Source organism: Cebus imitator, unplaced genomic scaffold (assembly GCF_001604975.1).
Source record: "Cebus imitator isolate Cc_AM_T3 unplaced genomic scaffold, Cebus_imitator-1.0 Scaffold533, whole genome shotgun sequence".
Classification (NCBI taxonomy): Eukaryota; Metazoa; Chordata; class Mammalia; order Primates; family Cebidae; genus Cebus; species Cebus imitator.
In genome coordinates, this window is record NW_016107848.1 from 1,079,857 (window position 1) to 1,107,182 (window position 27,326).

General features: G+C 32.8%; 1 protein-coding gene across 6 annotated transcripts in view; it reads right to left on the minus strand.

Moving 5' to 3' along the window:
- Positions 1-5,135: 5,135 nt before the first annotated feature.
- ZDHHC21 (zinc finger DHHC-type palmitoyltransferase 21) overlaps positions 5,136-27,326 on the minus strand; it is a 72,673-nt gene continuing 50,482 nt past the window's right edge. For 4 of the 6 annotated variants that reach the window (XM_037733511.1, XM_017514681.2, XM_037733510.1 and 1 more), the window contains 2 exons: positions 12,894-12,937; positions 5,136-12,353 (listed from right to left, as the gene is read on the minus strand). In XM_037733511.1, the coding sequence (XP_037589439.1) occupies positions 12,221-12,353; positions 12,894-12,937 (177 nt within the window). In that variant the 3' untranslated portion in view covers positions 5,136-12,220. Of the gene's footprint in view, positions 12,354-12,893; positions 12,938-14,806; positions 14,895-20,380; positions 23,848-27,326 lie in introns of those variants that run through there. The other 2 variants (XR_001820651.2, XM_017514682.2) reach the window with 2 other exon arrangements.

A 27,326-nucleotide genomic window follows, 5' to 3' on the forward strand; every position in this document is an offset into this window, starting at 1 on the left:
TAAATAGATTAAAAAATAATATCCAGAAAATATATTAATAAAAAGTTACCAACATTCAACAAGGTAAACAACCTAGTCAAAAACCATAACCAAGGAATACGCAAGAGAAAAAAAAGATGCTCACCTCTATTACTTTGCTACAAATTTTCAAAATTAGTAGTACTCATTTGAGAATGTATGTAAAGAATTTTGGAAGATATTTTGGTAATTCCTATCAAAATCAAAAATATGTACATCCTTTGACTTGTCAATTTCATGTCTAGACTTTACCTATAGAAATACCAGCAAATGGGCACAAATATTTCTGCACAAGACTGTCCTCCGTAGCACTGTTACTAATAGCAAAAGAAAATCTGTATCATGTCCACTATAGAGGCATGGTTAAATATAGTTTACTGATATGATGAACTGTACAGAAAAGAAGCTGGGCATGGTGGCTCATGCCTATAATCCAGCATTTTGGGTGGCCAAGAAGGGCAGATTGCTTGAGCTCAGGAGATGGAGGCCAGCCTGGGCAACATGGCAAAACCCCGACTCTACAAAAAATATAAAAATTAGCTGGGTATGGGAGAACGGCTTGAGCCTGGGAGGTGGAAGCTGCAGTGAGCTGAGATGGCACTCCAGCCTGGATGACAGAGGCAGACCCTGTCTCAAAAAAAAAAAAAGTTATTATGTGTTAATAGGGATAATCATATATCATTATATGACAGGAATATATCACGGAACATATGATAATGTGAAAAAAGGGAAGTGGAACGATGCACACCAAATTATGTCTAGTAGCTACTTTTGGGAAGGAGGGTGGGAGTGAAGATTTTGGTAATGGGCATTTTTTCCATTTTGTTCTAAATGGTAATAAGTGCTATGGGGGCCGGGGGAAAGTAGGGACAAGAGATCAGGGCTGTTGTGGGAGGGGTTATATAAATTTCAAAAACTGATCAAACAAAATATTTTTCATGTTTACATAAAGTATGGAAACATGTATCAGAATGTTGCACACCATGTTTAAAACAGCGTTCACCTCTGAGGAGGGAAAAGAAGATTCTACAAGGGTCTGAATACCAGAAAGTAGGGATCACTGAAGACCCTTTTGGAAGCTTCCTACAACAGTGATCACCCAAATTACTGGAGACTTTCAAATGTAAAAAATGCCCATGAAAAGTAAATGATAAAAATTAGAGCACTTCGCAGCACAGTACTGTACTGACTGGATCAGTATTTTCCACATTGTGGGTACTTTTCCACTATGAGAATATCTGAAATGCTTCTGAACACTGAAGAATTCTCTTAAAGACGGACATCAAGTTACAAGTGTAGACCAACCAAAAATCCCTGATATTGTTTACTTCTAGATAGCATTAAAATATGAACCTGTTTAACATAATGAGGATATCTGATCTACCTTCACAAAGCTGACACAGGCTACACAACAAATTTCATTAACTTGTTGGGCATGACTTCATCTAGGATTACTCACTCACAGTTTCGGTGTGGATCTGTAAAACCTCCAGCTCTTATTAGGTACTCAAACATTCAGTTATGGCCAGTAGCTACTTCTGGGAAGGAGAGAACACCTCTAATTTTTTAAAGTTGTAAATTTCAATACTAAGAAGGATAAATATCACCCAAACCACGCTACAATTAAACTTACTACTAAAGACACATTCAAATGCATATCTACAGTAGTATCTGAGTGCTTGGAATTGTATTATTTCAAGTTCCTAATTTCCTCAATAGTCTGGCTTTTTTAAAAATTCAAAACACATTGCTATTTTTTATGGTGTTTGATCTTTAAGCAGAGGTGCTTTCTTGTTTGGAGAAGGGGCCTAATTTGAAAATACTAGTCATCCAGAGGACATACAAAGAATGTGCTGTGACTGATACAACTATTTTTTTAAGTTAGCTTAGTTTTTTTCCAAACTAACACATATCCTCTATCCTTCCTCAGTACTGTTTGCTCAGCTGGATGTCCACAGGGTCCAATTTTCCCTCCAATTGCCCTTGCACGCTAATATAATTGCTGCTCATATGGGTAATTGGTCAGCCTAGAGCAGCATTTGTATGCATTTGTTCATCTACAGTATCTGGCAGCTTTTCAAATGATTCTGTACTCTTTTAATACTATCATGTATTTTTACTTTTTGCTTCTTTATAACAAGGCTAAGTAGGTGTGAATCTGTAAAGGATACATATTTTAAGTGTTCAAAATCTGTATCTGCTGGAATATGCAGATACAATTTATTTTTATGCAGTGGATGTTTCTTCTCACTTGTCAGAGTAAATGAATCTAGTCTCAAATGTATGCGGTTCTGCTCTACCTTCTCCCATTGTTTTCCTCCCCAAACAGAGCCAAATTAACTAGATTAAAACACACTTTAGCTTAAAAAAAAGTGACAAGCCCATTTTTCACTTAGTAATAATACTGATGAAACAGTAAAAACCGTGAATTTTACTAAAGCTTGTTCTTGAGCACATTTTAAATATTCTGTTTGACAAAATGGAAGTACATATAAAGCACTTCAGGTGAATTCCAGAGATTAATTGTGTATGACTAAAGAAAAGAACTTGTCTGGCTATTTGAGTTGCAAGCTGAACTAGCCACTTTTTTTCATGCAACACTGTTTTATACTTGAAGGAATGACTGAAAAACCACACTTTTTCAGACTTGGGTATTTGGCAAGCATTTTCTCAAAAATAAGCGAAGGTAATCTGTCACTTCAAGACAACTACTGGCAGTATGTGGTTGCCAATCATAAAATTCAAGTATTCACATGAAAATTAGTATTGTGAAAAATACAATCTGTCATCATGAACCTAACTGCCTCCCAATAGTTACTTTTCCGACAAGCCAGTGGTAATATTAATGAATTTAATTTTATTTTGTATGGCTAAAAGAACTTTCCAAAATGAAAAAGAGACCAGTGAATTTTAAGAATATGAAGTTTCCTGGTATTGTTTCTGACTCCACATTGTAACTAACTAAACTTTAAGAAGCCAACACTTGAGTTTTTGGGTAGTACCAGAGTAGAATATCTAGTTACTTGAAAAGATTATTAGAATACTACTCCTTTCTCCAACTACATTATCTCCATAAGACCAGACTTCTCTAGATACTTCTAACAAAATAACAATTCAACTGGTGTAATGCAGCAGCATGAGACCCAAACTACTTCTACGAAGGCAGCTATGAAAACTTTGCAGCAATGTAAAATCTTGGGTTTCCAAATAAAAATATTCGTTATTCATGTTAACATGTAATGAGTTTATGTTTAAATAAATTAGCTGCTATTTAATTTTTTCCCTTTTTTTTTTTTTCAAATTCTCCTAGGTCTTGATCAGTTTTATTTTCTAATACAATAAATACTGATAAACACAACTTACATAAGCAAAAATTCTTTGGGGCCTGCAATGAATTTTATGAATGTAAAGGAGTACTGAGACCAAAAAGTTTGAGAACTACTGTAACTTATCATCACTAAGAAAGCATTATTATAAATGCTACTTAGAATCAAAACAAAGGAAATTGCAAAAGACACAAGATTAAAGATTTATAACCCTTAAAAGTTTGTCAGAAGGCAAACTTTCTGACAAATCTGCTTTGACTTACCAATAAAGCAAAATTTATAGTTCTATCTGCAAATCTAGCAAATAAATTTATCTACTAATCTAGAATATTTTTCAAAATTACTTTTCTGGTAATAAAAATTTTAAAAAGACTTTAAAAAATAAAGTTAATCCTCTGTCTTTCAATCTCAGGGCAGTTTCTACTAATTTACTGTTTGTAAGACCTATTGATTGTCTTTTCAGAGCTAATGATTTTTTTTTTTTTGCCAACTCATGTTTACTTCTTTGTGACTTCCTACAAGGAAAGCATTTAGTTTAGGATTAGAGAAAATTTGTCAACAAAAAGCTACTAGAATATAACTTCACAGGAACAAAGGCTTTAATTCAATATTCCCAGATCTAAAGTAGGGCCTAGGTATAAACAAAGTCTCTGCATTTTATTGTATGTAAATTATTCCCCTAAGAAAAAATACTTCTATACAATAGTGTCTGTCACAATAAACGTTAAATAAATTGGGTAACTAAATCCAGCCATCTGGGTCATCTCTAAGATAAATACGCCTAACTAGAAATATTGTGTTTGTCAATTTCAACCCTAGTAGGTACATCTAGTTCTTTTTGAATACTTAATGAATTTTGGGATTATGGTAGAACAATATCCCAAGGCTAGTTATCATAAATAATTATCCACATTGTATAAAATTTTTTAAAGTATCCCATCACATTGGTAGTGCTGAAATCTAGAATTTGGGTTTATTTTCTTAAATAAAAATGTAATAGGAGAAAAACAGTCCTATGTTTTTAAAAAATATTTATTTAAAAATAAGATTTCAAAAAATACAGTATGTAATACATTTTGAGAAGTAAAAATTTCACAATTTAAATTAAAAACAATCTGCAAATAAAACTGAAATATTACATGAATAAAACTAAATCACTACAATAAATTAAAAACAACATTGTTCTTAAGGTAGATACATGGTTTGTTTTTCATATTAAGAACCAGTGTAGACTTTTCATTTAAACAAATATATCTCAGCTATATGGTTCCCACTTGTCATTTTCACCCATTTTACTCCCTCTTCTCAATCTATTCTTCTATCTCTCAACTACTATTTTCCTAATTACCATTAGCATTAGAAATCTTGAAGATTTTCTTTACATTCTCTTGGGGAAAGACAAGGTAAAAAATAACAAACAATGCAAGAAAAACAGCACTCAGATCTATACATATTATGCATTGAATAATAAAATGCCTGATAAATTTAAAAACAGGATCTTCATATGGCACCTGGAATACACCAATATTAAAATAAAAGTATTTTAGGAATATAATGCTAGACAGAACTTGGGGTTCACACACAATTTTAGGAGCCTCAAAATAACACAGATTTTGGCTATTCATTAAACTTGCCAGTCAGATCATACACAAAAAAGACTAATTCCAGGGACACAAAGTGAGCTCAGACAGCATGATCCACGTGTGCTCTGTCCTTGCAAGTGCCTATCTTTGTCCCCTCATGTTAGATTTGCAGTTCACTTGTCTGAGTATCTCTGATTCTGATAAAAAATTTTACTTTTGTATCATTTCGTTGCTTTATTCTTACACATGGTAAAGTAGAATTTTTTTTCTTTTAAATGTTCATCTCTGGGAGACAGTGAATAGAAGTGAATTTTCTACTACCCAGTAACTTGAAAAATTACTGCATTCAGCCACATGCATTTAAATCACGCATAAACAAGCCAAATTACTCAGGATCAATATAGTGGCAACACAATCTAGGGAATATTGTTGGCAGATTAGAGAGAGACAATGTTGCTTCATCTCATTAGGCTTTCAAACAAATTTTGCCTTCACCTCTAATGATATGTTCATCTAGATTTCTACATATCATTCAAATGACCTGAAGCCACATTTCACATAAATTTAAGACTTCATTCTTTTTTTCCATTCAGAATTCACTGCAAAACCACATATTGTATCTACAGTCAAGGAGAGGTTGATTTTAGCTGACTAACAATAATGTGAAATATATTCAAATGTTATTATCTACTTTTCTAATACACACACTGTCACCTTCTTGCCAGAATCATTAACCATTTTAGCTGCAGTTGTAAGGACACAGAGTGTTTTGAGAGTTTTAAAGGGAAAAATTTGGAACCAAAATAGTATTCATAGCAGTATTACATTTGGACAATTACATTTCAAAAGTACAAGTATACTTAAAAGAGGGTGTTTTTCATCTCGTAAAATAAACTACTAACCAAAATTAGTTGTAAAAGTAATCTTACTCTAACTTTCTATGTAAAGTGAATAACAATATCCAGACTTTTTTCATAAAGTTCAATATTCTGTTATCAGTTTTGCTTAATCAAGGTATATATTTCCTCTTGGGAAAGCATCTCTCTCTCTGTCTCTCCATATGTCTCTCTCTATATATATCTATACACACATATACATATATATGTACACATACATATATTTTAAGGGTGTTCTTTTACTTTATCTTTATTTGCAAAGTAGACAAATGGCAACATTATTCTTTAAAGTCACTAAAGATTATACACACAGACACATATGCTGAATTCTTGATCTGTAATCAGAATGAACCCTTAACTCTTCACTTTAGTATTTTGTTTCAGTATTCATTAAAGTGCCCAATAAGCTATATTGTTCATTTATATAAATTAGAGTTCTTACTTTTTTATTGTTGCAGAAATAAAAAACTTGTGAAAAGTGCTTCAATAATCTTTTGTAATTTCAGCCTATCAAACTACCTTTTAAAGTAGCCAAGCTACATTAAAATACAAAATTAAAATCTATACATGCCTAACTTAAAAAAGTCCAAATGAGAAACATTTAAAATCCATTAAATTGTCACAGCAGCATGCAAAAAATAAGATCTGTTAATCAAACTGTTCTTAGTAACATTAAATTCTACTTTATAAACACACAACAATGTGAGAAGAAAACTCATTCAACTAAAAAGAAAATTAACTCTTTGGTACAGGAATTAAAAATGTCACTCAATGCTAAAGTGAATAGCACCAGGATGTTTTAGAGTTGTTGAGGTTGTAAGACACTAACTTCAGGCACCAGTAGGTTAAAATATCATCCAATGGATACTGGCAAGAATATATAGCTTGCAATATGCAGATAAGCTTTCCTTTTAGTTAACAGCCAGCAAACAATTAAACCTTGTATTTAGTCAAACAGGCAGGCAAAGCTACAAAAAAGCCCACAACTTTTGTTAAGCTATTTGTCCACATCTTTGTTTATATGTAAAGCTATCAATACCAAAAAAATCAGTGTTGAACTGTTGTAAGCACAACATTACATGTTACAGGTATTCAAAATACCAATAGAAATGGAGACCTCCAAGATATCAAGAACTCCAAAATATCTCAAACGTTAAGTGAAAGCCACCCTTATATGCCTATTGTTTATTTTTCCTCCAGTGACAAAATTTTCTATACACTCAGTATCTTTTCTTTGCAATAAGAGATTTCCAGAAAAGGTGCCAGTTTTTTCAAACTTTGGGCAACCTATTCATTTCTCCTCTACATTGAATAGCTGCATTTTCAACATTATTTTTAACACTTCATGTTAATACACTCTACACAATTATGATATTTAAAAGTAAAATATTTCTCAAAGGCATCTGACCAACTGAAGAGAAACAGCAATATAAATTCCTTAAGTTAAATAATTCAAACTAAATATTTATATGCACTAACAACTCTTCCAGTAAATATAGTATAAATAAGAGATAAGGCTAAAATGATTACAGCAAAGAGATTTTCTGATGTCAGAAACTGGCTCCAGTCAACTCTGTTGCTGAGATGATTATTCATGCACCATCTAGCCTTCTCTCCATCTTAGTAAGTTTTTAGATACTCACTACTCATTTGTACCTATTTTCTAGGGTAGACAAGGCAAAAAGAACTTCATAATAGTAAAAAAAATGATGATACTGGAAAATATCAGTAATATCAATGACTTTTTAAATACCACTGTTATTTCTGTTTCAAATTAGCAGGCAGTATTGCAACATCTGAAGAACTAACAAAGATGTAGTAAGTTTTGTTGTTAAAAACTGCACAGTGATAAAGAAGTCAGAGAAATGTCACTTTCCTGAAGTTAAACCAACATCACCTCAAAAGCAGCAGAAATGCTAAATGCTGATTAATACATAGAATTAAAACATTGGTTCAAAATACTTCAAGCAAGTTGGTTCTAATACTTTCTCACATGGTACTGTAGAATATTCTAGAATTCAACTGAGAATGACTATAGAGCACAATGAAATTTGTGATTTATAGATAAATTCAGAGGATGATTTCTAGAATAAAAGTTAACAAACTTGGGCATTAAATAACACATTCATTAATTATACAGTTAATACTAGCAAGTAGAACAATAAATGTACACGGCTTATTAGCTACATTTACCAATACTTACATATTTTTTAAAGCAGTAGTAGTAGAGTCGTGTGAAAATCTAACATTTGTATCTATTAGCAAACTACTTAATGTTAATATGTGTGAATTTTATCAGATAAATTCTAGATATATCTATGTATATTAGAGGTCATGTCAGAAATGTATTTAATAAAGTAACTATAGGTTATTAAATTTGGTAAACTTGAGCGAAGTAATCTATTGACACAGGAAGCACAAGAGAAGCAGAGACTAGAGCAAGCTCCAGAGAGAGACCAGCAGCTCTGTTAATTAATATGAATGGCATATTAAACCAGAGCTTGATACATTGTGATTTTACAGCAATACACGTGAAAACACTCAAACTGCCCCATGATCTAACACACAGAAAATTGTGTCGCCATAATCTAAATCAGTTCACACTTCTTGGTTGGAAGTGTTGTCCTAAGTCTTCATGATTAGCATTCAGAATTAATACGCGCCTTGGAATGAAACATACTGCCAACTAGTTACTTGTATGGCAGTGACTTGAATGTCTAACAAAGAGTAGTTATCATTAGCCACCATACTTAGAGAAAAATGCCTCTATGCATTGGCAAAAACACTGATGTTAATTCTGACAGGTGTTTTAACTCAGCTGTTATACTGAACATTATGTATTATGTTCTTTATTTCATTAATACTAAAAATAAACTATACTTTTTTTCTGAAAAAGGTTAATATGCTAACTACAATTTATAATAGCTATTTCTTATGTTAAGCACAAATATTTTCAATACATCTCTTAAGCAAAATAGCACTTTTATTATAAAGGAACATCAGCTAACTTGATATTTTTAAACTATAAGTTTGGGTTACAAAGTACCAACTGCTCTCTAACTGAATGTCTACTGGTTGAGGGGTCCTGAACTCAGTCCATTTTTGCCTAAAATCTTAAGCCTATACGAAGCCCATAAACATTTTTGTTTGCAGAAAACAATGACAAATATGATTGTTCAGGAAGTGTAACTTACAGTATCTAGGTAAAAACATTCCATTTCCTGAAGCCTAATAATGACTTCACTAATGTAAAAGCATTCTTTAACATACATTTTGCTTAAAATCAAACAGAATGTTTATAAAGAAATACTTCAGTCCAACACACATATTATATCAGTAATTTCACGGCTCACAATTATTTTCTAATGTCCAACACCTTTAGTTGTTTTCATAGTTATCCAGAATACATAATAAATTGATTGCTAAAACTATAGATATAATTCTGGGAAAGTTAAAAAAAAAAAAACAACAGAAAAGAAAAGGAAAAGTATACAAAGAATCATTAATTTCTGTGTTATTTTAAGGCAATAGAGCCAGTAAAAACAAATCATTTCAAAACTGAGTAAAAAAAACCTAAATATAGTTTTTCAGATATTCATTAAAACACAGTAGACGCTTGGTTGTCTTTGTAGCTACAATAAATTTCTGTTTTGTAATAAATTGGTAAAGGTAACAGCTTTTCCTACTCTAAGGAATTACTCTGCCAAAATGAAGTTTAAAATAAAATACATGAAATGGCTTAGTTTATACTAATCTGATATAAATTTGTGACTGATCAATAACAAGAATTTAATAAGAATATACATAAATGAAGCAAAGTAGTCATCACATTCTTAAGAACTAGAAATATCATAAAAACATGTTCACTTTCATAAAATTTTACATTTTTGTACATACACTCCTCAGAAGTTTGTACTTTTGATATGTTCAGAATGTGGTATACTATTTACTCATAGGGCAGTAAATCTCTAGTGCCAGTATAATTACACCAATTAGCCAAAAGAGGGCGTAGAAAGAACACCGGTAGATAAGCTTAGGAAACTGCCAGTTGGTTTCTCTCTAGTAGTCTAACAAGAATTAATTAACAAAACCCACAGGAGGGTTAGGTATGCTAACTTAGGAATACTGAAAGTTACAGTGTAAGTGTATATATATACTTTAATATATATTCTTATGTAAATATACTGATAGAGAGCATTTCTGCCATTCAAATAAAATAAGCATATGCTTTTCTAGTGTATTAGTTTGTAGTCCAATAATTTAAGGTTACTGAGTACAGAGGGATCAGGACCAGGGAAGGTAAAGAGGAAGGGGGTAAAGAACATGCCCTAGAAGTGGTAAATCTAGGAAAAATAAGAACACAAATCATCAGAGAAGGAAAGAGACCCTGCCCAGTGCCTTTCAGTGTACCTACTGCTACCACGTAAAGTATAAATTAGCCACAGAGATCTTTAGGGGATGTTCATTGGCTCTGCTGTTTTCTCAAGGTCCTTATTTGAAAGGAATTCATACAATATAAGGCATTCAACTGACATCTACCTACGTTATCTATATTTTACTTCCTTATAAACAGTTCTGTCACCAGGCCAAATGTGGTCAATTAGCTTGCACAAAATGCAACCCATTTGCCTGACATGAACATTCTAACTTTGTGTTTCACTAAGATTTATAAATATATTTCTTCTATTTAATTCACTACATCTTTTTCAGTACCAATAAATACGTTCATCTGCCACTTCTGAGTTTTTAAGTAATAAAGTATTCTAATTAGAACATGAAAAACATAATATTAGCATCTCTGAGAAGAACTTACTCTATTATTTCAGAATATGTTATAAGATATTTACAATTTCTGAAAGAACTAACCACAGTACAGCCAACTGGCTGACAATGGTAATCTTCTGTTTAATTATTTCCCAGGTATTATTCCTTACTTCCAAGACTAACTAAAAGGAAAATATTAGCATGGTTCATGAACAGTAGACTTTTTCAATCTTCCCTTCAAGGGAAAGACTGTGAGTACACAAATTCTTTTAAAAGATATATGAGTTTTGCAGTATTCTAATGGAAAAAAATTAAAAGTTGAGTTTTTTTCAAAGCATACTAAATGTCTTTTCATACAAATGTTCTATGCCTTGCAAGAGAACATCACTATTAGTAATTTAAATTTGTGGAAGGATAATGATAAACCCAGATCATTATATTTTCTTATTTTAGGGTCACTTCCTAACATTAGCTACTAGTAGAAGGTCTCTCAATGCAAATTATAGCCGGACAATTAAAATTTAATTTTAATTTAGGTGATTATAGGTACACAAAAGTTAGTAACTTCTTTTAGTAGTAGCTTCTTATAAATAAAATTTCTCTATGAGTTGGTCAATATCTATATACAAACCTTCAATGTGGAATTTTACATCTACTAGTACATAAATAAAAGTAAAAAGTATACTCTTTTCAAAAGCACAATATTCCTCTTTATACTGTACATTATATATTATCTAGTTATACTAGCATTTTAAAAACATATGCATTCTAATGTAACTGCACTAGAAAAGGTAATTGTGAAGTTATTGCAAATTCTCTCCCCTTTTTGCTCATTAAAATCTTAGGGTAAAATAGGAATACATGCCCATTGGTCAGTAGTTCTCCTGGGGGCGAATATTCTAATCACAATCAATAATTATGACAGTAATGGTGACAATGGAAAAATTATTGTGAAAAAAGTTTTAACATTTCCTTTACAATCAGGTAGGTAGTTGGGTGTTTTACTTCAGTGGTACTTTTATTTTTGTTTGGTGAAGAAAAAAAGAAGAAAACATTAGCCACTCCTAAGAAACCACTGCCCGTTTTCGTTACTGTTGTTCACTCCTTTGCTGCTGCATTTTTTAAAATGTTGCAGCACATATAAAAAGAAAGGTTATTTTAAATTGGATTTGAAAAAGAAAATACATCTATACTATAAAAAGGTGTATCAGCTTTTGTAAAACCTGAAAAATTAAATTTAGATTTGGTTAGTACTGTTTAAAAGTGAAAATTTTAAATTAACATCTGAAATTTACCATAAATTAGAATCTGTAACATTGCCAGTACTAAAAGAAATTATGTACAATTATTTCATCCCAATCACTGCCTTTTGAGTTTAATAACAAAAGCATTTAAAGAAATCCCTGTGGAAAGCTAATTTGAAAGTAAACATGCTTTAAAACTTAAATATAGATCTGTATTAGTCCCACAACAGGATCAAGATCACTATTAAAATAAAGCCTGGGGCACATTATGATGCCTAAGATTGGTGGGTGGATTTTAATTGACTTGAAGACTGTCATAGTTCTATTATCATAAAACCTGTAACGCATTTCCAGCATGGAGGACCCATCTGTGCCCACCATCCATCTGTTTAGACATGATTGGCAAAGTGGTAGGGAACTCGCAGTGGTTGCCTCTGCCTGAAAGGAATGAACCACAGGATCTTCCAACGAGTGCCAAAAACTTCTGAGAAGGTCTGCTGCCATGGCTTTCGGGGCCTCGATCTACAGAAGACAGCATTATTAGTGAAAGACAGCACTCCCATGGTGCACTTCAGTCAGCTAAAACAATACAGGTTGGCTGGGGATCCATTACTGGACTCTGATGAATTGTGTCCCAGCATCATAAATACAGCTTTTCTTTCATTATGGCATGCAGCTGAGTTTTAACTCTGGATAACAGATATTGTATCTGTGTCGTCAATCAACCTAGCGCAACTTTTGAAGCAGAGGAGAATCTCAGGATTAACAGAATGTGTGTCAACAACACAGTAGCAAATCTCTTTTGATGTACTTTCAGGACAAATAATTTAACTTACTTTAGTTAGACAAGGCATAAGAATGATCAGCATTTTAGTGTGAAAACTATCATGGCTGGAAGACCCCTACTGTAAGACTGGGGTATGCTTGTCTAGCACAGGCCTCAGACAAGGCAACAAGAAAAAGCCATCATTATATTATATTTCTACTATATGCACATGTTTCTCAAATATGTCCAGTTGTTTCCATTTTTAAATAAGAATACCACACACTTCATATACTTACATATCTTCACAACAGTTTGACATCTTTTCAATAGATGTTGTATCCTTTAAAGACAAAAAATTATTTTCAGATGTAACAAAGTTATTGTCTTTATTCTGTATCTATTCTATGATGTTTTTAATGTTATTCTGAGAATATTCTACAGATTTAAACCATTTATATATAAATATTCTAAATTTTAAATTATCTTTCACACATTGCTGGAATCCCCTTGGAAAAAGAAAATCAACATTATGCAAAAAAAAAAAAATTGGTTAGTACTGTTTAAAATACAAAAACCTAATGAAAACTGTGGGAATAGCACTTCATTAAAATATAACCTCTTATTACACTTGCTTTCTTGACAATTCGTTTGAAAGTCTACAGTCTACTTTCAATTTAACTGTCAATGAATATGCATTAAAAATAAATATAAAAATGACATCTGAAATAAACTAATGAACAGAAAACTGCCTAAGGGTCAAAGAGTGCTACTGGTTCTAGATTTCTGTAAACAACAACAAAACTCAATAAAGCCATCTATGAATTTGCCATATTACAGCATCTATTACTCTGAAAACTAAACTGACCAGAGTTCTTTTTTAGCAGAAAAATAACTTTTTTCATAATAATACAATTTCCTAATTGTATGCTTTCTACAAGGCTCTAATGCAAACACATAAGAAAAATATTTCAACAAACAAAAGACTGCTTCTAGAAATGCTGGTTTAATTTGTGTTATCAGAAGACTGATCATTAGATTGGCAAGCTGTTATGACAATAGCCAAATAATAAAAACACAAATTATACAATCTTATTTTTAGAAATTTATTTGTATTTTAAATATACTTTGAAACAGTGCAAAAGAGTATATTCATTCAAATATACCAAAAGCTGGATAACTTTTCTTCTTTTTATCCCTTCACCTTAACATTTTGCTCACACATAGGCGAACTTATTAAGCAGTACTATTCGTACAAACACTTGCAGCTACAAGTAAAATCCCAAGAACTTACTTGGCTGTAAAACTTTTTTCCAATGATGCCAATAAACAGCACCTTCACTCAAAAACAACTCTTTAGAGACATTAAAGAGCTCATCTTATTAAATTCTCATTATGAAGAGCTGCATAACTACAGTTAGCCTACATAAGAGGAAATTAGAGAAAATGGATCTACTTTTAAGATAACTAGTAACCAATAACAGAGTTTCATTTACAGATTTTCCAGGAATTTTTAAAAAGTTATAGATTAGCTATATATTCTACATTAGTTATTCTATCAAACATTATAATTCATGGTATCCAATGATAATTCTATTAATAATTAACTTTTCTCAGCTCTGTTGTAATTTCCTCAAAATGTTTGACTTTATGAAAACACAGTCTACAAACATATAACACTGATTAGGGTCTTAGAGTAAATTTGGGCCTCAAGTTCCACATCTGTAAAGGAAGTAAGTGAAATCATTTTAGTGGTTTCTTAGAGTTTTGATGGTAACACGTTGTTCCAGAGCAGTTAAAACAGCTTGTGCAAAGAAAAAGATGAAATAGAAGTCAAAGAGAAAGATGAAATAGAAATGCTATTAGGAAAGGTATATGATTGGCCTAAGATCACAGTTGTGGGCAACACTTAAAAACTAGAAACTATTCCATGGCATATAAGGCAAATGCAAAGTCCGACAACTATCACCAGCTAAGATTAAAGGAAATTTTTACTATGCAGAAGCTGCAACTTGTTTATAATCCTGAGAGATTTATTTGTGGCAATAAAAGAATCAACTTTAAAGATTTCAGATTTAGATTTCATACAGAAAAAGCTTTTATTTTCAAATGTTTTTGATACCTTCCTCGAATCTGTTTCAGGAAATAACTAGAAGACTATCTACTAAATCATCATACGCGTGGTTATTCTTTCAAACAATGTGATATTTACCATTATTTTAGGAGTAGGATTTGTGAGGCTGGCCACAATAGGCTATTTTTTTCCTCTGGAAATGGCAAATGCTCATCTCTCTGAAACGCTGCTATCCAGAATACTGTTATAAGTATAATTTGTATTTTAGAAACCAAACATGTCATCAAGTTTTTGCACTGGTGCTTACACGTAACATACCCAGAGCAACACAAGTTAAGTTATCACATCTACAAGCAGGACAGAAACATCAGACTAGAAGAGAACAGGGGTTACTACCAGCAAGAATACAAAAAACCACGTTATCCTCAAATATCAAATTAAGTTTAATATACGTTTGGCATTTTAAAAAACACGAAAATAATTAAAATATTTTGGTGCAGATAACTTCATTCAATACTAAAGACTCAACATGGTTAGTGCCCATCATGAAAGGACCGATATGATAACTATCATCCTGAAGGAGTTTAAATACAAAGTATAAGTTCTTAGTTATATGTAAAACTCAGCATTCCAGAGAAATTCACTTGTCCAGGAATAACATTTTCAACATGTGTTGTCTATGAGAACACTTCATTTATAGAGAAATATGTATGCCTTGATTACAGTCTAATGATCAAAACATCTAAGACTTTCATCAGTCTATATAACTAAGAGATATTTAAGAATAATTTATTATTTTAAAAACTGGAAGTTTTTAAAAAAAATAATGAACTAGAAACAGCAAGACATACAGAAATACAGGCCCTACCTATTTTACCTAATATTTTATGATGGGTGATCTCACCTAAGAAATTCTTTTTATTTTTCAGGTCTAGTCTAAAAAATTATGTTGACTATTAAAACAAAACTGTACCCTAATAAGATTATACCTGGAATGGGGGAAAAAGTTCCTAAGAGAAAGGGAGAAGAAGTATCTACTGGCCTGATGTTAGAAAAATGGGAGGTTGCCGGTGTGGGATAAAGAGCAAGAATTTATCACCAGCGGTTTCCTGGTAAACAGACCTGAGAACCCAGTCCTCTTGGCATAGACAGCTTGATGATACAATCCATCCAACTAACTCATCCTGTTTTGAGTTCATTCTCACCAAGCAACACTTTGCCACATATGTTGTTATACAGGAAAAAGAATGTGCTGAAGAGTCCTTTGGCACACCTGACAATTGCACATACAGGAATCAACAATCTGTTATAGGACTATCTTGACTATCTCTTTTGAGTCTGGAAGTAAGTAAGAGCCATTGCCAGTGGGCCTGTTTAACCCTGCAAACAATTTCAAAATGGAGTTTCTAGATCTGCCAAACTACAGACCTGATGAAAGTAAAAACACTCTTCGTTAGCCTCCTTAAAGATTGTTCAATCTAACCTCAATTATTGCCTGCATTCTTTGTTATTATAGATCTTCTTGATGCTTCTAAGTCTGCTATATATAGTTACCTAATGACTCTATGGTGATTTAACCTAGTTTAAAACACTATTCTATATTTTAAAAATGCACTCAAAATTGATCAAAAACTTCAATGTAAGACCGAACCTATGAAACTACTGGAAGAAAACACAGATGAAATGCTTTATGACATTGCCTGGATAAGGATTTTTTAGATAAAACATAAAAAGCAAAGGCAACAAAAGCAAAAATAGACAAATGAGATTAAACAAAAAAGCTCTGCACAGCAAAGGAAACAACACAGTGAATGGCTGGGTGTGGGGGCTCACGACTGTATTTCTGGGACTTTGGTGGATTGCTTGAGGTTAGGAGTTCAAGACCAACCCAGGCAACCCTGTATCTACAAAACAAACAAACAAATAAAAACTTTAAAAATTAGCAGGAATGGCATGGTGGCATGTGCCTGTAGTCCTAGCTATTTGAGGGACTTAGGTGGGAGGTTTGCTTGAGCCCTGAAGTTCCAGACTGCAGTGAGCTATGATCATGCCACTGCACTCCAGCCTAGGTGATGGAGTAAAATCCTGTCTCTTAGAAAAAAAAAAATACAGTAAAAAATCAACCTAAATAATGGAAGAAAATCTCTGCAACTATACATCTGACAAGGGGTTAATACCCAGAATACATAAAAAACTCAAACAATAGCAAAAAAAGAAAAATCTCATGCTAAAATAGAGAAAAGATTATATAAATGACCAAAAGGTATATGAGAAAATGTTCAACACTGGTAGATATTAGAGAAATGTAAATCAAAACCACAATGAGAAATCACATCATCCCAGTTAAAATGGCTATTATAAAAAATACAAATGGTAAGTGTTGGCAAGGATGTGGAGAAAAGGGAACCCTTACACACTCTTGGGGAAGATGTAAATACATACAGCCATTATAAAAAAACACTATGGAGACACCTCAAAAAATTAAAAATAAAACTATCATATGATCTAGCAATTACAGTACTGGGTATACAGTCAGCCCTCCATATTTGTGGGCTCCGTAGCTGTGATTCAATCAATCATGGATCACAAATATTTTAAGAAAAACAATTTTAAAAACAATAATAATAAAAATATAAATAATATTTAACAACTATTTGCATAGTATTTACATTGTATTAGGTTATAAATAATCTAGAGATGATTTAAAGCATCAGGGAAGATGTCCATAGGTTATATTCAAATACTACATCATTTCACATAAGAAACAGAAGCATAAGTGGATTCTGATATCCCTGTGGGGTCCGGAAATCAATCCCCCATGGAGAGTGAGGGACAATTGCATATCTAAAGGGATAAAATCAGTATGTCAGACTCCCATGTTGATTACAGCACTCTTCACAATAGCCAAGACATGGAATCAATCTGTATCTAACAGCAGATGAGTAGATAAAGTAAATAGGATATATATACATGATGGAATATTAATCAGCCATAAAAAAGAATGAAATATGATCATTTGCAATCACATGGATAAATAAAACAAGCCAGTTATAGAATGACAAATACTGACTGTTCTCACTCATATAGAGAATCTTAAGAAAGTTGATCTCATAGAAGTATGAATAGAACAGTAGTTGGCAGAGACTGGAGAGGGTAGAAAGAAGTGAAGGATGTGTAAGAGGATGGTCAATGGGTACAAAGCTACAATTAGAAAGGAGCAATAAATTGTGGTGTTCTCTTGTACAGCAGTGTGATTACAGTCAACAAGAATGTACTGTATATTTCAGAATAGCTTGAAGAGAGGATTTTGAATGTTCTCACCACAAAGAAATGATAAATGTTTGAGGTGACGGATAAGTTAATTACTGATTTGATCATTATATTATGTATACATATATTGAAACATCACATTGTACCTCATAAATATGTATAATTATTATATATCAATTAAAAAATTAAAGATTAAAAACACTACTCAGGTAAGTTTTTCACATTTAGAGATCTGCCTGCTTTATATGTTACTAATTTCTTTTAATTCTAAGAAAGACGTTCATTTCACTTCTTAGCACCTCTGAACAGTAGCTCATTTAAATTTTTCCATAGCACTTAGCAGCATATATGGTACAAAATGGTCAACTTAATGTAAATTTTCAGCACTAAACTAATTGGACATGAACAGAAATAGCATGATTCCTTATTTTTAGTTTTGTTTTCAATCAAAAGAGCAAAATGTCCTGTTACTCTTAGCTCGCTCTCTCTTCCTTTTAAGTCACAACTACTTTCCTCATTTGAAATGAATGGTTCTTTAAGCACCCATTTCCAACAAAAGACCAGCTTCGTCTTTTATTAGGTATCTGAAGTTCACATAAACATCTAATCTATCATAGAACAAAGGTGAGAAGGCAACAGATCTTACATTTATAGCCACTGAAAATCTTTTTCCAAAATAATCCCTACATTTCTCTTCATCACACTACTTTCTGACTGTATAACCTAAAGAAAATTGCCAATACTCTAGACCTCAGTTTCCCAATAATAACGCTTACCTCATAGGTTTTTGTGGGGATTAAATGAGTTAATAACGTCAAAACCCCTTATAACTCCTAAATAAATGGGACCCCTAGATTTTACTGATATTGCCTACTACCTACTTTCTGAGAGGACTTGGAAATAAATATCTCAATTACCTCAAAATGTAACTTTTAAAATTATGTTTGAACAAACAAGCGGTTTTATAATTAAAAATAAAATAATAGGGACAAGAGACTACACATATAAAATCCTATGCCCTCTAAGAGCTTATAATGCAGTTGAAAAAACAAGTCCTAAATACATAAACCATGATTTATTTATTCATTTATCCATCTATGAAAAATTTACTAAGTATCTACTATGACAGTCCTTAGCATCATGGAGCTTACAGTTTAGTAAAAGTATTCAAGTATACAAGAAATAATTATACAGGAATATAGAGAGGAAGCCAGCAAGAAAAATTATACACAATAATGTTTTGTATAAAAAAGTCTAACACTAATTAAAATATTTGGAACAGCTGAAAAACTATGTTTATAATGAAAACTCAAATTTAACTACTCTTACATTTTTAACACCAAAATTTTACTTTGATAAGATTTTTAGTTATTAGTAGAAATAAGATGGGCATTTAATATGCCCCTTTGGCTGAGATTCAGGGAATACTAATATATCAATAAAATGTACATAAATTATTGACAAAATATAAGCAAACCATAAATATAAGATTCACTGCTTCCTGCAATTCTATGATGTTTTTACTGTCAGATTAAATATTTGTGTAGATTCAAATCAAGAAATAATAAAATGAATATTTAGGGAAAATTGCAAGTAAAAGGAAAATCTATAAATGTTTAGCTTCCTTACCAACATTTTTTAAAGCATCTATTTAATCACCCAAGCAATTAGTAGTGATTTAAGAAAATGTAAATCCACTATCCTACTGAAAAAAATTATAGAAAAAGATGTTTTTAATTACTTTTAATTTTATCAAAAATACTTCCAGTTTATTACACTGAGCAGAGAGAAATTATGCAATATAAATAGGAACTATGTATGATAAAGAGTAGTCTAATTCATTCCACACGTCACAATTATCCCAATACATTTGGATAATTCTTTTTTTAAAAATAGTATTTCATACAATTATGTAACTAACGTAACTTAGCATTTAAACAAATATTTTGGGAAGGGGGAACCTAGTTTCTATAAACTTCTTTATCATATACAAAATTCTAAAAAATATTATACCCAATTTTACTATATGATGTTAAAAGCATATTTTAAAACAGGGACATTTTAAATTTTAATCAACTTTCTAGATTTTAAAAAAGCTATAAAATCTTTCCTATAATATTAAAATTGGAAATACTATATTAGAAATACATTTATTTTGTTTCTATTAAGCACAAACTCAAAGAGGAAAATAAAAAATGATATAGAGAGTTCCCTTCATTAGAAGTATAAATGAGCTGGGGTCAGCATAATTAGCAATGATTTTCATGCCTGCAATGCTGACCTGGAGCTGAGTAGGTGAAACCTAATTTTTATAAAGAGTATGCTGAATGCTGCTAATTCACAATGATTTGGCAGAATACCGGGTAAAATTTAACTATAGGGATTAATAATTTCAGGACTACATTTCTGTGTATAGATTAAAAGGCAAGTAAATCAACACACTGATTAGTAAAATGGTATCTTTACTAATGATGTAGATAGTCTCCTTTAAACTGATTTAACATTTTGAACATAAGACACTTTTCATTGCATAAAGTAACCTAGTTAAAATTGTCACCCCTGCATTTGTGATTTCTCCAGTATTTATTTCAGTAAACATTAACTTTATAGTTCAATATGAGCCAGTATTCATGGGGGAAATATTTTCCTCTTAATTTGAAAAGCTTTGATTTAAGCTATCTTTAGTAATTCAAATAGAATCCAATAATAGTACCTGTGAAACCAAATGCAAAAATCACTATTTTTTTTGAGAATTTAGTCTTTTACAAAATTGCAACTAAATACATCTGTCTCACTCTACCCCCAACCTCACCAGAACTGAGAAAAGCTTCAGAGACTACATCAAAAGCTTACACTATTATATAAACTCCACAGAGCCTAGAAAACAAAAATGCTTGTATATAAAATTTAGATAAACTGTCAGAGCAGTGTCATGGTACACAATAGCTCACTGTCAGAACCTCACCAGAATGCGCTGTACCAGCTGTTACAGCACTTCTTGATTAACTCTCTCCAAGCCCAGAGACTGAAAACATGACGAATACAATCACTCAGCACTATCAGTATTGGTGGTCGTCAGAATGGATATTATTGTTGGCTATGTGTGAAGTACTGCTCAATAATTCAGACAACATCAATTACATTAATAACAACATCACTATCCACTTCATTCAGAAACAGCAAAAAAAGAAGAAGAAAAAACAGGCTAAACAGCCTGAAGTCTAAAAAATAATTTGACTAATCTGTTCCCCTTAATAAAAAAGAATGCCTCGAAGTAGATTGACTTGAAAACATTTTGATTTCAGTATAAATTGCAGTAAAAATGCATAAACATGTATATTTAAATCCTTTTTAAAATTAAATTGAAAAATAATCACAGGTAATCCTTTTGAATTGGGCTTCAGATTAGTCTATTTAACAGAAACATCTGGTTGAGTTGAAATCTTTTAACCTTGAAAATGAGATTAGAAATCCACTATTTTTAAGTTAAAGTAATTTCTAATTATTTTATCTGGGTCACAGATAATCTACTCTTGTTAGGTCTAAAATGACATCAGATTATCACTGCTATGATTATCCTTCCACTATCAATAGGAAGAAGAGATTTTTTTCTTCCTATACATGAGATAAATGATTTATTTATTCCAAGGAAAAATGAATAATGGTAAAAAAAAAAAAAAAAGTTACTGAAAACTGATATGCTGGTTCCCTGAAACCTCAAGCTAAACTCCAAAGAGACAGCATTTATTTTGCTTGTTTGGTGTCTAGTAGGTCTATATTCAAGTTATGCAATAAAATAGTTTATGTAATGAAATGATATCTGTACCAGTAGTTTCCCAAAATGCCTCTAAGATATTTAGTGTGCAAGAGTAGGGGAAAAAGTAAGACTGCAATGGAAGGATTAAATTTACTGCGATTCCTTCTCCCACTTCTTTCTTATGCTACCCGAGAAATTCATCACTTCTTTAACACTGTAAAGAGAGATCCATGGATTCAAATTATGAAAAAAACATGTCCAGATATAAAATTTCTTGTTGGTAATCTTAATTTTATCACAAAACAGCAAATGCATTTTATAAATAAAGCATAATCTATATTTTAACTTAATTAAAACATGAAAAACTATTTTATTTAAATGCTAATAAATCATTAGACTTAAAATTAAACACTGAATGCATTATACTTTTAAATAATCAAGGCTCAAAGAATCTTAAACTGATGTGAGGAGGAGTAAATTCTGGAAACCCTTTTTAATTTTTCTTTTTTTTAATCCAAAAAGGGTAATGCTTGAAGTTCACTATGAAATTCCAGCTAAAGAGACTTAAAAATTTACTGTAATTCTAAAAAGTACTTTTATTCAAGAGAAAGTAAAGTGACTAAAGGTTAAGATAACAAATATATCCTCCCTTTTGCTTTCTCTTTAATACTTAGCTCTTTTTTGAATATTTCACAGATATATAATTTTTGTAGATATCAGCAATGTCTGGTACAGTGTTCTGAGAGGGTACTACATATATGCAGAAAGAGATGAAATTTTTGGAGTGAGCATTATTTAATAAATGTGGTTTCTACTCAGTTTTAGAAATATCACATCATAACTCAATCTATCTTAATAAAATGTAATGTTTTCAATGTTACAAGAAAAAATCTTGCAATTTGAGAAGTAACATGTTGATAGAAGAGAGTCAGAATCAAATCTGATATACAAAACCATAAATAACTTACAGAAAAACCTCAAAGATATTGCAGGTTTGGTTCTCTGCAATGAAGTGAGTATTGAAATAAAGCCAGTAATAAAAACGTTTCGATTTCTCACTGCATATAAAATTTATGTTTATGCTATACTATATGTACAACAGCATTATGTTTAAAACACAATGTACATACCAACCTTAAATTAAAAGTACATTATTGCTAAAAAAATGCTAATGATCATTTGAATCTTCAGGGTGATGCAATATTTTTGCTGGTGGAGGGTCTTGCCTCCAAGTGGATGGATTCTGACGGGCCAGGGTGATGGTTGCTGAAGGCTGGGGTGGTTGCCACAATTAAAACAATAAAGTTTGCTGCATGGGCTGACTCTTCCTTTCATGTAAGATTTCTCTGTAGCATGCGATGCTGTTTGATAGCACTTTACCCACAGTAGGACTTCATTCAAAAATCTGGAGTCAGTCCTCTCAAACACTACCACTGCTTTACCAACTAAGTTTATCTACTCTTAGAAATCCTTTGTTGTCATTTCAATAATGTTCACAGTATCTTCTTTAGGAGTAAACTCCATCTCAAAACACCACATTTTGTGCTCTTCCAAGAAGCAGCTTCTCATTCATTCAACATTGGTCATGAGATTGTGGCAATTCAGTCACATCTTCAGGCTCTACTACTAATTCTATTTTTCACACATCTGTAGTTATCCCCTGCACTGAACTCTTGAACCCTTCAAAGTTAGCAAGTTAGCTATGAAGTTTGGAATCGACTTCTTCCAAACTCCTGTTCATACTGCTATTTTGGTTCCCGCCCATGGATCAAAAATGTTCTTACTGGCTTCAAGAATGGTAAATCTTTTCCAGAAGGTTTTCAGTGTACTTTCTCCAAATCCATCAGAGGAATTACTATCTATGGCAGCTATAGCTGGTGAAATGTATTTCTTACATAATAAGACTTAAAAATTGAAATTATTACTCCTTGACCCATGGCATGCAGAACAGATGTAGCAGGCATGAAAACAACATTAATCTCCTTGTATATCTTCATAAGAGCTCTTGAGTGACTTGGTACATTGTCAATAAGCAGTAACATTATGAAAGAAACATTTTACTGAGCAGTAGGTCTCAAAAGTGGACTTTAAATATTCAGCAAACCAGGCTGTAAACAGATGTGGCTGTCACTTAGACTTTGTTTTTCCATTTCTAGGGCAAAGGCAAAGTAGATTTAGCATAACTCTTAAGAGCCTAGGATTTTTGGAATGGCAAATGAGCACTGGCTTCAACTTACAGTCACCCGTTGCATTAGCCCCTAACAAGAGAGTCAGCCTGTCCTGTCCTTTGAAGGTTTGAAGCCAGGCACTGACTTTTCCTCTGTAGCTACAAAAGTCCTACATGGCATCTTCTTCCAATAGAAGGCTGTTTTGTGCACACTGAACATCTGTGGTTTTGTGTAGCCGCCTTCATTAATTATCTTAGATCTTTTGGATAATTTGCTGCAACTTCTACATCAGCACTTGCTGCGTCACCTTGCATTTTTTATGTTATGGAAATGTCTTATTTCCCTGAGCCTTAAGAACAAAATTCTGCTAGCTTCCAACTTTTCTTCTGCAGCTTCCTCACTTTTCTCAGCCTTCATAAAACTGAAGAGAGAGTCAGGGCCTTACTCTGGATTAGGCTTGGTTTAATGGAATGTTGTGGCTTGTGTGATCTTCTATCCAGACCATCAAAACTTTCTCCATATCAACAATAAGGCAGCTTTACTTTCTATCATTTGTATGTTCTCTGAAGCAGCATTTTAAATTTCCTTCAAAAACTTTTCCTTTACATTCACAACTTGGCTATTTGGCACAAGAGGTCTAGTTTTTGGCCTGTCTCAGCTTTTGACATGCCTCTCTCATGAAGTTTAAATTATTTGTAGCTTTTGATTTAAAATGAGAGACATGCAACTCTTCTTTTAATTTGAATTCTTAGAGGCCACCAAAGGGTTGTTATTTGGCTTAATTTCAATATTATTAAATCTTAGGGAATAGCAAGGCCCAAAGAAGAAAGAGAGGAATGGCTAGTGAATGCAGCAGTCAGAACATGCACAACATTTACCAATTAAGTTTGCCATTTATATGGGTGCAGTCTGTGGTACACCAAAATAATTACAATAGTAACATCAAAGATCACTGAACATAGAAGGTAACAGATATAATAATCATGAACACGTATGAAATACTATGAGAATTACCAAACTGTGGCACAGAAACAACAGGTGAGCACACACTGTTGGGAATATTGTACGGAAAAACCTACTCAATGCATGGTTGCCACAAACCTTAAACCAGTTTAAAAAAAACAACACTATCTCTTGACCTCGTGATCCACCCACCTCCTGGCCAACATGGTGAAACCCTTCTCTACTAAAAATACAAAAAATTAGCCGGGCATGGTGGCACATGCCTGTAATCCCAGCTACTTGGGTGGCTGAGGTAAGAGAATTGCTTGAACCCAGGAGACGGAGGTTGCGGTGAGCCAAGATTGCACCATTGCACTCCAGCCTGGGTAACAAGAGCAAAACTCCGTCTCAAAACAAAAACAAAAACCCACTATCTACAAAGTGTAATACAACAAGTATGCCTGTATGGCATATATATTTAAATTAAATGTTTTTACTGAATATATTCCCACATTTTCTTAGTTATACTTTCACTTTATTAATAGTGTCTTTTGAAGCACAAAAGTTTGTACTTTTTATTGTCTCAGTTTATCTATTTTTTTATTTGATAGTGTATGCTTTTTGTGTCACATCTAAGATACCATTGCCTTATCAAAGGTCAACAAAATTCACTCCTGCATTTTCAGTAAAAAAAAAAAAAAAGCAGGAAAAATGTATCAAAACTACTATCAAGCAACAATAATTAAGAAAGTATGGTACTGACATAAAGATATCTCTGTCATAAAGATAGATATATAGATAAAATAGAGTTAAGAGTCCAGAAAACAACCAATTAATTTTCAACAAAGGTGTCACCACTATTCAATGGCAGAAAGAATTGTCTTTCCAAGAAACAGGCTAGGACAACTAGACATCTACATGTAAAAGAATGAAGATACACTCCTACTTCACACTATGTACAAAAATTAACTCAAAATGAATCACAGTACTAAATGTAAGAGCTAAAACAATAAAACCCTTAGGAAAAAAAATGCTGGAGTGAATTTTGTTGACCTTTGATAAGACAATGATATCTTAGATGTGACACAAAAAGCATACACTATCAAAGAAAAAAATAGATAAATTGAGACGATAAAAAGTACAAACTTTTGTGCTTCAAAATACACTATTAATAAAGTGAAAATATAACTAAGAGAATGTGAGAATATTTGCAAATCGCATATTTGCAAATTATATACCTGAAAAAGGACTTAAATCTAAAATATATAAATAACTTTTCTAACTCAACAGTAAAATGGCAACCCAATTAAAATATGGTCAAAGGATTTCTTCTTTCAAAGAAGATACACAAATCTTTCTATCTTCTATCTTCTTTCAAAGAAGATACACAGTCGACAAAAAGCATATGAAAAGATACTCAACCTCATTAGTTCATCAGAGAAATGCAAATTAAAACCATGAAGTGGTACTACTTCAAAACCACTAGGATGGCAACCATTTTCAAAGACAGGTAATAACGACTGTCACCAAGACTGCAGAGGAATCAACCCTCAAATACCGCTAGTGGGAATGCAAAGTGGTACAGCAACTTTAGAAAGCAGTGGCAATTATTTAAAAGTTAAATGCAGTTTCCATTAGACTCAGCAATTCCACTTCTATATACCCCAGAGGAATGAAAATGTTATGTCCACCAAAAATTTGTAGGTGGTGTTCAAGATAGCTGACTAGAAACACCTCCACAAAGAATAACCACAATAGTGAATAGATAATCACACATAAAATATGTCGTCTAAGAGAGAACACTGGAATCCAATAGAGAAATGACTGGAAACACCGTCCTAATGCAAGGACTGAGAAGAAAGCAAGGTAGCCTGGTTAGCCAGAACTGGCTGGAGAAGCTCCCCAGTGTAGGAAAACGGTAAGTGAGTGACCCCCAATGGCCAATATTCCCACTGCAGACTCCTGCATCCTAGCTAGGGGAAAGCCCCTAGACCCTCTCAAATCTCAAGAGTAACACAGGGAGCTGCCTGGAGAATGCATGAAGGCACTGCTCCAGAGAGGAAGCTCATTCTGGGTCCTACACAGCCTTTGAGCCCTAAGCAGCTCCAGGAAGGAATCATATTAAGATTCCAGCCTCACCAGACTGTATCTTGCCAGGGAGCCCAACAGCCCCTGCATCTCCACATTTCTGGAGCCCCACTGATATTCCCTGCCCATAGCCACTGGGGAATGGCTGCTACCACCAAGGCTGAAGCATAAACCATTGGCAAAGACCCTGCTGACAATAGGCATAAGAAAAGCAGCAAATCCAGGGTGCATTTTCACATGCCCCAAGGACAAACCCCTGCCCACAGTAGCCATTGGGAGGTGGCACTGCCAGGCTGAAGTACAAGCAAAGTGTGCAATCCCCAGCCCACTGCATACAGCTGCAGCCACTGAAAGCAATCCAGTAGCATGGCTGCAGTGGATACTGGCCCCACCCAAATATTTTGCCTTGGGCCTGGAGATGACCTCACCACTG